This window comes from Peromyscus maniculatus, chromosome 23 (assembly GCF_049852395.1).
Source record: "Peromyscus maniculatus bairdii isolate BWxNUB_F1_BW_parent chromosome 23, HU_Pman_BW_mat_3.1, whole genome shotgun sequence".
Lineage (NCBI taxonomy): Eukaryota > Metazoa > Chordata > Mammalia > Rodentia > Cricetidae > Peromyscus > Peromyscus maniculatus.
The window spans coordinates 35,323,915-35,337,757 of record NC_134874.1 but is presented as its reverse complement, the minus strand read 5'-3'; the positions used below and the strand labels follow the sequence as shown (position 1 = coordinate 35,337,757).

The following is a 13,843-nucleotide window of genomic DNA, read 5'->3' as shown; positions in this document are numbered from 1 at the left end:
CATCATCATAAGTATATAATTCACCGACTGAAATCAGCTGTCCCTGAAGAAACAGCCCAATAGCACCAATTTAACCAAGAACCCCTACTAAACCAAGACTAAAAATTAGAACAAGAGAGGCACTCTCAGACACAGACACCACCTGCACCGAACAGAGGAAAAGATGAGTAGACGCCAGTGCAAAAATACAGGCAACAACATAAAGACCTATATGGCAACATCAGAACCTAGTGATTCTACACCTGCAAGACCTAAACATACCATGACAGAAGAAACAGAAGAGATCAACCCTAAAAATGACTTTAAGAAGATGATAGAGGCCCTTAAAGAAGAAATAAAACATTCCCTCAATGAGGAAATAAAAACTTTCCTTAAAGAGGAAATGAAAAACTCTCTTAAAGAGGAAATAAAAACTTCCCTTAAAGAGGAAATAAAAAACTCCCTTAAAGAAATGGAAGAAAAAACGAACAAAAAATGGGAAGAAATCAAATCAAGCCAAGAAAAAGCAACTAAACAGATGAAAGAAACATTCCAAGATCTGAAAAATGAATTTGAGACAATAAAGAAAACACATGCTGAGGGAATGCTGGAAATAGAAATCCTGACTAAACGAACAGGAACTACAGAAACAAGCATAGCCAACCGATTGCAAAAGATGGAACAGAGAATCTCTGACACTGAAGACACGATAGAGAAAATAGATTCGTCAGTTAAAGAAAACACTAAAGACAAAAAAGTCGTAACACAAAACATCCAGGAAATTTGGGACACCATGAAAAGACCAAACCTAAGAATAATAGGGAGAGAAGGAGAAGAATACCAACTCAAAGGCACAGAAAATATATTCAACAAAATCATAGAAGAAAACTTTCCTAACCTAAAGAAATACATATGAAGATACAAGAAGCTTACAGAACACCGAATAGGCTGGATCCAAAAAAAAGTCCCCTCGCCACATAATAATCAAAACACTAAACACACAGAACAAAGAAAAAATATTAAGAGCCGCAAAGGAAAAAGACCAAGTAACATATAAAGGTAAACCCATCAGAATAACACCAGACTACTCAATAGAGACTATGAAAGCTAGAAGATCATGGACAAATCTCATGCAGACACTAAGAGACCACGGATGCCAACCCAGACTATTATACCCAGCAAAACTTTTAATCACCATAGGCAGAGTAAACAAAATATCCCAGGATAAAACCAGATTTAATCAATACCTGTCTACAAACCCAGCCCTACAGAAAGTACTAGAAGGAAAAATTCAACCCAAAGAAGCTAAACACATCCATGAAAAATCAAGCAATAGATAATCCCACACCAACATACACCACAGAAGAAACAAGCTGGTGTAGCTATCCTAATATCTAGAGAAAAAGGATGTTTCAAAAGAGAAGAAGTCTTGTGGCAATGCCTCAGTGGTCCAGGTAACTACCAGAACTCTGAAAAGTTGGTTGAACTTGGGATTGACTGGGAGGCCAAAGATTTAAAAAGCAGAACATTCTCTCAAGACACAAGTTGTGTGATAATAGTGTGTTGTGTGTGTGTGAATAAGAATTTGTAAATGCTGAATTCTAGGCTTCGACAATCATTGTCAGTGCAGATTAAGCTGCAAGTATTTATGTTCTAAAACTTAAATTATAAAGCTAGTTACATCTTTCTAACAACTAGTTTTAATGTTTATGAACATATTTTACCTACATTACCTTTTCAGGATGTTGAGAAAGATGCATCACAAGCACAGGCTGAAGGCTGGGGGCTAGATGGTTTTGAGGAAGAGGTCTTGGTGGACTCTTTCATAGAGCAAAGGGAAGCAATGCCTTCTGGGAAATGAGCTAAGTTTTAATCTAGTCTTTAAGATTAGAAGTCAAAAACAAAAATATTAAGGAAAGGAAAACCTAATTGATCTTTGAAGTATTGTTATGTGGAATTGAGTGGGACTTTTGAGGCCTTTCTTCCAGAAAACAAGGACTTGGTTGTCAGGCCTATATTAGGCCTAAACCTTGGTGCCATGTAGTTATACTTAAATCATTTCAATGGAAAGTGTCTTAGTGATTGGAACTTCTAGTGCAGTTTGGAGTTCTTCCATTTGAAAAATGTGATATTTGCATGGGATTGTTTGAATCTTGTTTTCTAGTCCCTCCCCATCACCACTCTCATAGTCTGAAGGTAGATTTTTCTCTTGACAAAGGAACAAAAGGTGAACATCTTGTTTGTAAATAGGTATCTAGTAACTAGTGGTAAACTTGAAATGGTAGAATTCTTTAAAGCCTAATTCTAGGTAGCCTTAAGAAAATGTATCTTAATTATTTTTGAACCTGTATTCACCTTGTTTTTTTCAAATATCTTAAGTTATATTTTCTTTTTCAGAGCTGCTTCTTATTTGGGGCTACTTTTTTTTTTTTTAATTTAGGCGTAATTCATAAAAGGGTATATTGTTTTGATGAGACTTTTTACAACTGTGGCTGGATGTCTTTCTTTAGTCTTCCAAGAAGGGCCATTTTACTTTTTTAGAGTTACTTTTTAAAGTCATGAGGTCAACAACTTGGACTACTATGCATGTAAGTGCTAATGAAAATTAAAGCCCAAGTTGACCTCCAGCAGCAGTTCATTCTATGTTGACAGTGAGAGAACACTTTGCCTGTTAGGATAGTTACTCGTGGACTGAAATGCTGAAGAAACCCCTCCCCCTATTTTGTTTTTTGCAAAAATCAAGGTATATTCTAGGGTTTCCTGGTTGACCTCAACAGATAAACTGAGATGATAGTCTTAGTTCAGAAATGATCTGAATGTAGATTTACAGTCTACGTGTACAGCTGGCTAAGTGAGATCGTTTTCACAGTTCTGCATGTATCCCATTGGCTCCCTATTAGTCACTGAACTCTTAAAACTGGTATTGTAACATTATCACAATGTTTTGCGCCAATTTTATAAACTTTACAGTGCAATATGTGTTCCTTTTCTGAGGCAAACCAAAGGTATATTTCTCAAGGTTCTGCTGCTATCAGCAGCGTTGATGGAGAATCTTTTATACATTTGTAATAGATAGAAATAAACCAGAAAAAAAAGAAGAAAAAAAAAGTTGTGGAGGAAAAGGTGAACACTGCAAGAATACTCAAAACGGCTGAGAGTTGCAAATGCCAAGAATGGCTTTGCATAGTAAATGGAATAGAACAGCTCTGAACTATAGCTTACTTTTCCTGGTTTGGTCTGACAGAATGATTGAATGCTTTTGTACAAAAATCAGAGCCTTAAAAACAAGGATTTGGTGAGATTGTAAAATGGTGTGCCACTTTGGCAAAACAGTTTGGTGGTTGGTCAAAATGCAAAACATTGTTACTCTGTTACTTAACAATTCTACCCTTAGGAATATATCCTCAAACTACTGAAAATGCGCACCTATGAAACATGTACATGAAGGTTTACAGCAGTGTGTTGCTAATAGTAAAAAAGTTAAAACAACTCAAATAGCTATCAAATACTGGAGAGAAATAAAATGTGGCTTATTCATACAATAGAATATTATTAAGACATAAAAATGAATGAGAAACTGACAGATTAAATGACTTTGGTGAACCTTCATAATTTCATTTGTAGATCTTTCCATTTCTAATTTATAAATACATTTGGGGTTATAAATTATAAATGTACTGCCTCCTGTCAACATTGTATACTTCTATTTGATGATTTCTGTGTCAAACATTCTATGGAAATGTTTCCAAGTATTTTCTGTATTAACTGTGAATGAATAGAACAAAATAAATTGCCTGTGTTGGAAAAAAAGTAACAAACAAATAAAAAAAAAAATATATATATATATATATATATATAAAAGAAATTGTTTTTGTATGTAGGTTTGTAAGAAAGTATTAACGCCTATAGTGAGAATATTGCCTTTGAATGTATGTTTGTAGGAATTATAATGGTGTATAGTAATGTTCATGTTAGAATTATTATGTTAACCTATTGATATTAATGCACCATTGTTTCGTTAAGGAAGTTTTTAAGTTTCATGTGAATACATCAGAAGTTTATCCTATGTTTTGTAAACAAGAAATTCAAATGGTTCTAATAAGAGTTTGCTTTAAGATGTAAGATTGAGAGAATTGTTAAGTGTTTATAGCAATATTCATAATAGAATTATGTTAACCTGTTACTGTTAATGATGAAGCTATTGGTGTTTTTAAGACCGATGCAGTTGCATCAGGAGTTTCTTGATGTAAAGGGCTTGTGCAGCTAAGACTGCTTTAGTCACCTTAGTCCCATTTCGAAAAAGAAATGCCATCTTTATCATCCTCTACTCCCATACTGGGAGGTCTGAAAGGTATGGAGATTGCTGTGAGCTCTTAATGGGGGGTTATTTTTCTAATATATTAAGAAGGGGGGACTTATTGGAGCCCATTTTTAGGTTTTCTAGTGGCTTTACCTAGCAGGTCTGCATAGAGAGAATGATTGGACCATGGACCTGAGTGCAGGTGTCTGAGATGGTCTGATGCCTATGTGGGGGCAGAGGGGAGCCTTTTGCTACACCCCTTGGCATTCCTTGATATACCCTAGGGCAGAGATAGTCAAGGCCCTCTTGAGACTATCCTGCATTTCTCTCTGTTTCTCTTCTCTCTATCCTTCTATCTAATATTTCCTGCTGCTCTTATTCAAGAGTACTCTGGGGGAAATGTGGGGGTGAGGGATGGCTCCCCACAGAGGGGCACTATTAGGAGGAATGGTTTTGTTGGTATGGATGTGGCCTTAGTGGAGGAAGTGTGTCACTGTGGAGGCAGGCTTTGAGTTCTCATATATGCTCAAGATTAGTGAATCAGATCACTTCATGTTGTTTCCAAGTCAATATGTAGGGACTCTCAGCTCCTGCTCTAGTGCCATGTCTACCTGTATGCTGCCTTCCCACCATGATGATAATGAAGTAAACCTCTGAACTGTAAGAAAGCCACAAAAATTAATTGTTTTCCTTTATAAGAGTAATAGAAACCCTAACCAAGACAGAAACAATTTAATATTACACATTTAGCAGGGAAAATACCAAAAATTCCCCAGTCAGTCAAAAATAGAATATTCACTGTATACCCTAAGTGAGTAATTCCAACATCATACATATAAAAACAAGACATGACATGTGCTGGTCAAGGACACATCTCCACTCATGTTTACTGAAGTTCAATATAGAGTGCACACAATTAGAAATGACTTGATTGTCCTTCAACACATGAATACAAGATATTGTATTATTTGATTTTTTTAATGCAGAGAAAACATTTTTCTTTTGGTTTTGAGATTGTATTATAATCATGCCTGCTCTCACCTCCCTTTCCTCCCTTGAAATTTTCCCATACATCCCTCCATGGGCTCTTTGATTATCAGGAGTTGTAACAATTATCAGTAACTGTTTTTACATACATCATGCATATATGTATATGTATATGTATATGTATATGCATATGTATATACATATGTATTCCTACATACATATAAGTAGTATTCAACCTTTCAAGAAAGGCAATCCTATTATTTTGAACATATAGATGAATGCAGAGATTATGTTCAGGGACATGAGATAGGCACAAAAAATCAAATGCTTTCTGACCTCATTCAAAACTGGATCCTAAAGTGAATCCCCTGACCTAAGTTTGAATGGTGATTGTGAGAGGCTGAATATCAGGGTGTTGAGGAATTGCTTGTCAAAGAACACATTTCAGTGACAAAAGAAGGGTAATTTAAAGAAATACTTCAGGGTGCGCAGAACAGCTAATAATAGTAATAGTAATAATAATAATAATAATAATAATAATATACATTGTTGAATTGAAATGTACTTTGTGTATATTTTAAGGACTCCAATAATCAAAATTTTGTAAGGTTATACATAAATGACATCCATATTTTTATTTATTGCATATAATTACATGATTTCTCCTTCCATTTATGTACTCCAAATTCCCCAGTGTAGTCCTCATTGCTCCTTTGAAAATCCATGGCCTGTTTTTTCATAAATTGTTGCTACCTATATACATATATAGGTATACCTTAACATATATACATATACAAAAATTTGATTTGTCTTATACTATATAATAATTATCTATAATATATAACAAAATCATGAAATTATATCAATTGTATTTCTGATGCATAGTATTACAGGAGAGAGGAAGAAGTTTAGAAATTAAGCATGATTCTATTTCATTGTGAATTTTTACAAAATGTAGAAGGAAAAGGAGGTACCAGAGTGCACTAATAACAGAACACAGATTACTGTTTTGGAACCTTAATATTTTGAATATTTGAGGTGGGAAATGATCTTCTGTCCTTTTCTGGACATCCTTACTCCTTCTTTCTCTTCATAATTATTTCTACAAGGAGGAGAGAACAGACCAGGGAGTCAAGATACATACAAGTTCACTGTACTTCTGAAAGGCAGTACTAGAAACTGACATCACCACTTCATCCTGTTGTGAAATCATTGTATGGAATATTACAAGTGCATGCTTTGTGGCATCCAGCTATGGCTTTTTCTCAGTGTTTATAATTTTTATCTGTGTCTTCGAAAACAGCAGTCTAAATCAAACAATCTGGATTGATGACCCACAATTCTGTCTCAGGCTATGGTGCTCTTGAGAAGTCACTGTGGACCATTATGAAATCATAGAGGTGGGGGAAGAAAGAAAAAAACAAACATGTTTTCCACCAGCATAGAGGATGCAGGTGCAGAGCCCTAGGACTAAGATCCCCAGAGCACATGTGTGAGAGGGGAATAGAAGCAAGAAAAGCCAGTACATTCAGGGCCACTCTAGTTACAGTTAGAGGAGAAGTTCAGCACTCTGTCTTACCCTCAGTTGTCTGGACTTTGCTTCTGTCTGTGCCCTTGTCTTTCATGAGAACCATAGACTATGTGCAGCCTGAGAGCCTGATGCAACATCAGGAACAGCTGCAGCATACAGAGTCTCCTCTGATACTGTCGAGGTCTGAGCCTGTTCTATGACCTAAGCCAATCATCTCCTCCACAGCTCAGTCTAGTTGCAGGGCATTGTCTCTGTGTGGTGCAGACCCTGACATGTCCCTTCCTTTGCTTTGTCTCTTCCTACTCCTCCAGTCTTTGTTTACATTAGGGGAAATGAGTCACCTGAGATGCTTTGATTACTGGAAGCCCAGCACCTACATGAAAGCTGACATGATCCTAGGTGCATTTGTCCCCATTTACATCACAATAGAAGGATTCAACAAAAACCATATGTTTTTTGGGATCCAACCGGATACATTTGATAATTTTGCGTAAGTATTTGTGTGACTGTGCTAAGGGTACTTTGGCTATATGACAGTGCGTGCTCCTCTGTGCACATTTAATTCCTTTGAGTATAATGAACTGTATACACAGAAATGTGAAACTCATTTGCAAACTTTCCTCCTTTATTATGCATCTTACAGACCTTTGATTTCCTCATTTACTTTTCAGTCAGGTAGAGATCAAAGAGGAAAAAGAACTTTTATGTCTGTCAATTCTGTTAGTCCATGGACAGTCCTATATTATTTTCACACATTGACTTTAATATGACAAGGAGAGGCTCCACCCTGTTCACATATATTTGAGAATCTAAATGACCCCTGTTGGAATGTCTCTTTCTTTCTACAGACCTGGAGATTTTCTGCTAAATACCCATGTCTTTAGTACATATCTTGGCATCTCCTATCCCACAGGTTCTTGCATTAGTCTCTTTAAATTATCTCTGATTTTGGACACTGTGGTCCTGTTTATTACTTATTAATTCCTTATTGATATTTTAATGCAGTGTTCTGAAATCACATCCTTCATTCTTCATATTCTGTCTTCTGCTTAGTCAGTTCTGTTGTGGTCACTTTCCCCTGTGTTTTTATTGGAGGTTTTTTTGTTTTCCATTTCCAACATTTCTATCTGTTCTCTCCCCTGGAAGAATCTCAGTTTCCATTTAGGATTTGTCTTTCTTGGTACTGTGTCTTTGATATGTATTTAATTGCTGTTGTACTTGTCCCTCAGCCTTTGTTCTCCTCTATAGTGTTGCATCTTGTCTCAATGCCCTGTTAGTTTCACTTGCTTGTTTCTATCTTTTAGGTCATTCATCTTTTTGCCCTTTGAACTACTCATCTGGCACTTGCTCTCTCTCAGTGTCTTTGAGTTTGTTTGTTGGTTTTTTATGATATTGTGGAGGAGTTATTTGGCCTTTCTTTTTCATATTTCCTATTTTTTTTTCAGTTGTTGCTATCGTCAGTACCTTTGTTCATTTGAACATCAATTCTAGATTAAGATTGTCCACTACTGAGAAGTATCTTCTTGAAGGTACAATCTATGCACTGCTCTGTGAGCAGGAAACAGTCTTCCTGGCCTGTAGTCCTGGTAGTTGTGGTATTATGGAGTATGTGAAAAAAAATGCCAACATACATGCCTAATTCATTTAGCACTTAAAGTTCTCTTAGGAATGCTTTTACAGGATGGAAAGACTGTAGTTCAGTATTCTGCTACAGCAGGAGTTGGAGGGAGTCCCAAGACCAGGAGAAGGAGAGAGTCCATCCTCAGGGATAGGCAGTAGAGAGGAAAGCTAGAACTGTTTATTGACAGGAGCTCTTTTTGGGAGTCTGTTTAATCTGTCATAGGTGGATCCAAGTCATGACTGCCTGAATCTTCCATTAATTTTTTAAGTTTACTCAGAGAGATAAAAGTTTTAGATATATTAGCAAAACACTGTCTCTAATTTGTGCTTAAATCCTCATTGTATAAATGAACATAACCCGTGTTTGTATACAGCTGGGATAGACTTATACTTTATAGACTTAGTAAAATACTTGGGGACCCAAAGGATGGTTCTCAGTTACAAACATGAATACTTTTTCTTCTGGCAAGTTTTACATACAGGCATACACACACACACACACACACACACACACACACACACACACACACACACACACATCACATGGATATTTTCAGCACAGTCAGTAGCACTTTTAAGTCTATGTTTAGTAAGCAATGAAAGGAAATTAAAAATTTTGGCCTGTGACTATAATAATAGTAGCCAGTGCTTTACCAAGGCTAGATTACTAGCTTATCAGAACTCCACATACTACTGTCATAAAACTCTGAAACTTAGACATCTTTAAGTCTTATTTTCACATACCTTGAGTCACTTCCTCAGACCTTTGCAACTTGTGTGTACATAATATATCCCTTCCTATGACCCTCGAACTTACATCAACTTTAATCCTTTTTTTCTACCCAATCATTTACCAGAAGACATATATGGCTCATTAAGGGGAAGAATGATTGAAAAGCAAGTTCCTTTAATAAATGAATAGTAAAATGTATTTTTATTGCTGAATAATAGCATGATAGCTTCAGTTTGGTTTTCATTTAAACCTAGTTTGTGAGGGTATCTTTTTTAGTGTGAAGCCTTCAGCAGGATAACCCTGTCTGTGTGTCTGCATTTCTTCAGCAGATGACCTATCATTTTAAAAATAAATAGGACGTAATTTTCACATATTATATGAACTGACCATGGAGCTGCAGCCTTGTTGGGAGGAGTTGGTAGGTCTGCTTGCTTCTGCTAAACTTATAAAACAACAACTCATTAGCAACACCGTCAGAAATCAGAGAGACAAATTTGAGCAGGAAATATATATAAACAAAACAGCTCCTGTATCAGTTAAAATGACAGAGACTTACCTGATGCCTAAGCATCCATCTGGAATCCTCCATGGTGATCTCTATGACTCTTTTGGGAGCAGGGTTGTTACTTGTTAGATGTCACACACGACACTATTAAGACTGTGGCTGCCACACAGGGAAGCATCTGCGTTCAAACACCAAACTCATGTGGTCTAAGTGATGTTTCTGTGAAGGAGGAAATAGGGAAAACTGACCTACCTTGGCTGGGCAGAGTAGGGCATTAGACTCAACAGTGTCCACATTTTCATGGGGACCTGGTGGTGGGTAAATTGTGTGCCAGGTATGAGCCCAGTTGTCCACATTAGCACAACTGAGGAAAGATCAAGGTGAGTATGTTCTTCCACCATTTTTGTGAATAGTCTCAGAAGCTGATTGTAGAAGCTAGTATTTTTGTGTATCAGGGGAAGCTTTTTTTGTTAGTCTACATTCCATATTCAGCAGATCCCTCTGAGCAGTGTGAGGGACATCATCTAATTTATTAACTATACCTGATTTTAAACAAACTTTACTTATTTTCAGTTACTTGCTTCATGCTTGTCCTTGATAGCATGTATAGAAGGCTATGGCTTGCCCCTCTTAAATGAATTACATTCACTTATACTCACCATTACCGAAACCACAGTTTGGAGCACAGTAAAAAGTTTAATCATTTATAAAGTGACTGATTGCTGCTTAGATTCTAATGGGTCCCTTGGTGGAGGGGGTGAGAAGGTTCGGCATCATCAGCACAGACACTAAGAATCCATTGAAGGCAAATAACGAACTCCCTTATTCAATAACAGGGAAGCCCTTATATACCCTCCTCCCAGTGCCTAGTCTGTGTGGTCATCCCTCATTGGCTGGGCATGATCAGGAACTTAGACAGGGACTATTGCTAGGTTCTCAGGCAGACTGCATGATCAGGAACTCTGACAGTGACCAGGAACACTGATAGCTCCTGTTGCTAGGCCCTCAGGCAGACTCCAGGTTGGCTCTTAAGGAAGTATATTATGTGCATGCCTTGGCTACTGGTCTGAGCCAGTTTCCTTGACCTTATGTTCCTTTCCTACTACAACTGACCATTATCTTGCAGGTCTTAATCATCTTCTATAATTTATAACAAGTTCATAGTTTATATAAGATTAGAATTTTACAGTTTTATCCCTGTCAATCTGAGTCTTAAAATTTTGAATTGAAAATTTAATTGAAGATCCTTTAGCATCAAAGTAAAACCTTAAACCATAAATACAGTCCACATTGGACAGTTTTGGCTTCTTTGTCAAAAATCAGATGTTCATAGGCATGTGGATCAATGTCAGGTCTTCAATTTGAATCTGTTGGTCCACATACTGGTTTTTATGCCAATACAAAGCTGTTTTTATTACTATAGCTCTATAGTAGAGCTTGAGGTCAGGGGTGGTGATGCTTCCAGAGGTTTCTTTATTGTACAGGTTTGTATTAGCTGTCTTAGGTTTTTTTGTTTTTCCATATGAAGTTAAGTACTGTTCTTTCCAAGTCTGTGAAGAATTGTGTTGGGATTTAACGGAGACTACACTGAATCTGTAGATTGCTTTTGGTAAGATTGTCATTTTAACGATGTTAATCCTACCTATCCATGAGCATGGGATACCTTTCCATTTTCTGATATCTCCTTCAGTTTCTTTCTTCAAAGACTTGAAGTTCTTGTGATACAGGTCTATCACTTGCTTAATTAGAGTTACCCCAAGGTATTTTATATTATTTGTGGCTATTGTAGGGGATGTTTTTATTACTATAGCTCTATAGCAGAGCTTGATTTCAGGGATGGTGATGCCTCCAGAGGTGGCTTTGCTGTACAGGATTCTTTTAGTTATCCTGTGTTTTTTGTTTTTCCAAATGAAGTTGAGTATTGTTCTTTCCAGGTTTGTGAAGAATTGAGTTGAGATGTTGTATAAGGATTGCATTGAACCTGTAGATTGCTTTTGGTAAGATTGCCAATTTATCTATGTTAATCCTACCAATCCCTGAGTGTGGGATATCTTTCCATTTTCTGATATCTTCTTCAATTTCTTTCTTCAGAAACTTAAAATTCTTGTTGTACAGGTCTTTTACCTGCTTAGTTAGAGTTACCCCATGGTATTTTATATTATTTGTGGCTATTGTAAAGGGCAATTTTTCTCTGATTTCTTTCTCAGCCCATTTATTATTTGTATATAGGAGGGCTACTGATTTTTTTGAGTTAATCTTGTATCCTGCCACATTACTGAAGGTTTATCATCTATAGGAGTTCCCTAGTAGAAATTTTGGGGTCACTTATGTATACTATCATATCATCTACAAATAGCAAAAGTTTGGCTTCTTCCTTCCCTCTTGTATCCCCTTGATCTTCTTTTGTTGTATTATTGCTCTGGCTAGAACTTCAAGTAGTATATTGAACAGAAATTCAATTCCTGATTTTAGTGGATTCACTAAGCATTTCTCTCTATTTAATTTGATGTTGGCTGTTGGCTTGCTGTAAATTGCCTTTATTATGTGTAGGTATGTTCCTTGTATTCCTGATCTTTCCAAGACTTTTATCATGAAGAGGTGTTGGATTTTGTCAAAGGCCTCTTCAGCATCTAATGAAATGATCATGTGTTTTTTTCTTTCAGTTTTTTATATTGTGTATTACCTTGACAGATTTTCTTTTTTTTTTATAAATAGCTTTAAGTTTTTTAAACTAATGCAAAAAAAGTAGCATCTGCAGATAAACATTGGCTAGTAGAACAACTGCTACATTAAAATCAATGTGTATATTATATCTATTTTTTTCCATTTTTCTTTGTTAAAAAATTTCTACTTACTCTACACATCACCCACAGATCCCACCTCCTCCCTCTTCCCATCTCCCAGGACACCCTCCCAAGCCACCCACATCCCCATATCCCCCAATCAAGGTCTCCCATGGGGAGTCTGCATAGCTCAGCCCACTGAGCCTAGGCAGGTCCAAGCCCCTTCCCACTGTACCAAAGCTGCTCAAGGCACCACACCACAGGTACCAGATTCCCAAAAGCCTGCCCATGCACCAGAGATGAATCCTGATCCCCCTGCCTGAGTGCTCCCCAAACAGTTTGAGCCAAACAACTATCTTCCATATACAGGGGGCTTAGTCCAGGTCTGTGGGGGCAACACAGCCACTAGCCTACAGTTCACGAGCCTCCAGTACTGTGACCGGTCATCTCTGCACTTCTACCCATCATGACCTTGACATTCCCTGCCTGCAGAATACCTCCTCTTTCTCAGTGATTGGATTCCCTGAGCTCAGCCTCTTGCCTGGCCATGGATCTCTGCATCTGCCTCCATCAGTCACTGGACAAAAGCTCTATGATGATAGTTAGGGTATTCACTAGACCGGTCACCAGAGTAGACCAGTCCAGGCACCATCATCAGCAGTCCAAGGTGGTGACATTGACAGATTTTCATGTGTTGAGCCATCTTTGCATCTTGGGATGTAGCCTACTTAATCATGGTGGATAATTTTTTTGTTGTGTTCTTGGAGTGAGTTTGTCAGTATTTTATTGAGTATTTTTGCATTAATGTTCAAAATGTCCAAAATGAGACCTGCTATTATTACTATGCTAAATAGACATATATATTACCTGCTTCTTCAGTTCTTATCTTTATATGACAGTTCAATGCATACTTCTTTCATACCTTTTCAGAGAAGCTTCATTTTCCAATAACTGGTGGTTATTACATAGACCTATAAGTAAGTGGTCACCAACCAGATAATAAGAGACTGTGCTCAGCTCTACATGGGGCATGTTTATCATGTACTTTTTCCCCAAAGCTCAGAGACCATGTCAGAAGACAGGAAGACTTTTCTAAGAGTCAAAAGTAGTGCATGATTTGGGGTGAAATTATTCCTTACATCACATGGTCATGGCACACACGAACCTACTGCACAGGACCTGCAGGAAAAGACGCCAAACACATTAATGGGATAGAGGATTGTGAATACCATTCTGCCTGAGGAGCCTTTGGCATTTGGTAGCTTCTGGGAACGAGAAATACAGTATTCTTTAGGGTGTAAACACCGAGAAGATCCCCATACTGCAGCAAAAGGCCTTACTACAATGTATATGCTGGTAATGCAGAGTGGACTCTATGGGGAATTACAGGGAATGCACTTGAATT

The 13,843-nt window shown here is 37.3% G+C and overlaps 1 protein-coding gene across 1 annotated transcript in view; it reads left to right on the top strand.

The window, feature by feature from the left end:
• Positions 1-7,063: 7,063 nt before the first annotated feature.
• LOC143270604 (vomeronasal type-2 receptor 26-like) overlaps positions 7,064-13,843 on the top strand; it is a 40,573-nt gene continuing 33,793 nt past the window's right edge. Inside the window, exon 1 of the mRNA XM_076561128.1 lies at positions 7,064-7,287. Within this exon, the coding sequence (XP_076417243.1) occupies positions 7,070-7,287 (218 nt within the window). The 5' untranslated portion in view covers positions 7,064-7,069. The remainder of the gene's footprint in view (positions 7,288-13,843) is intronic.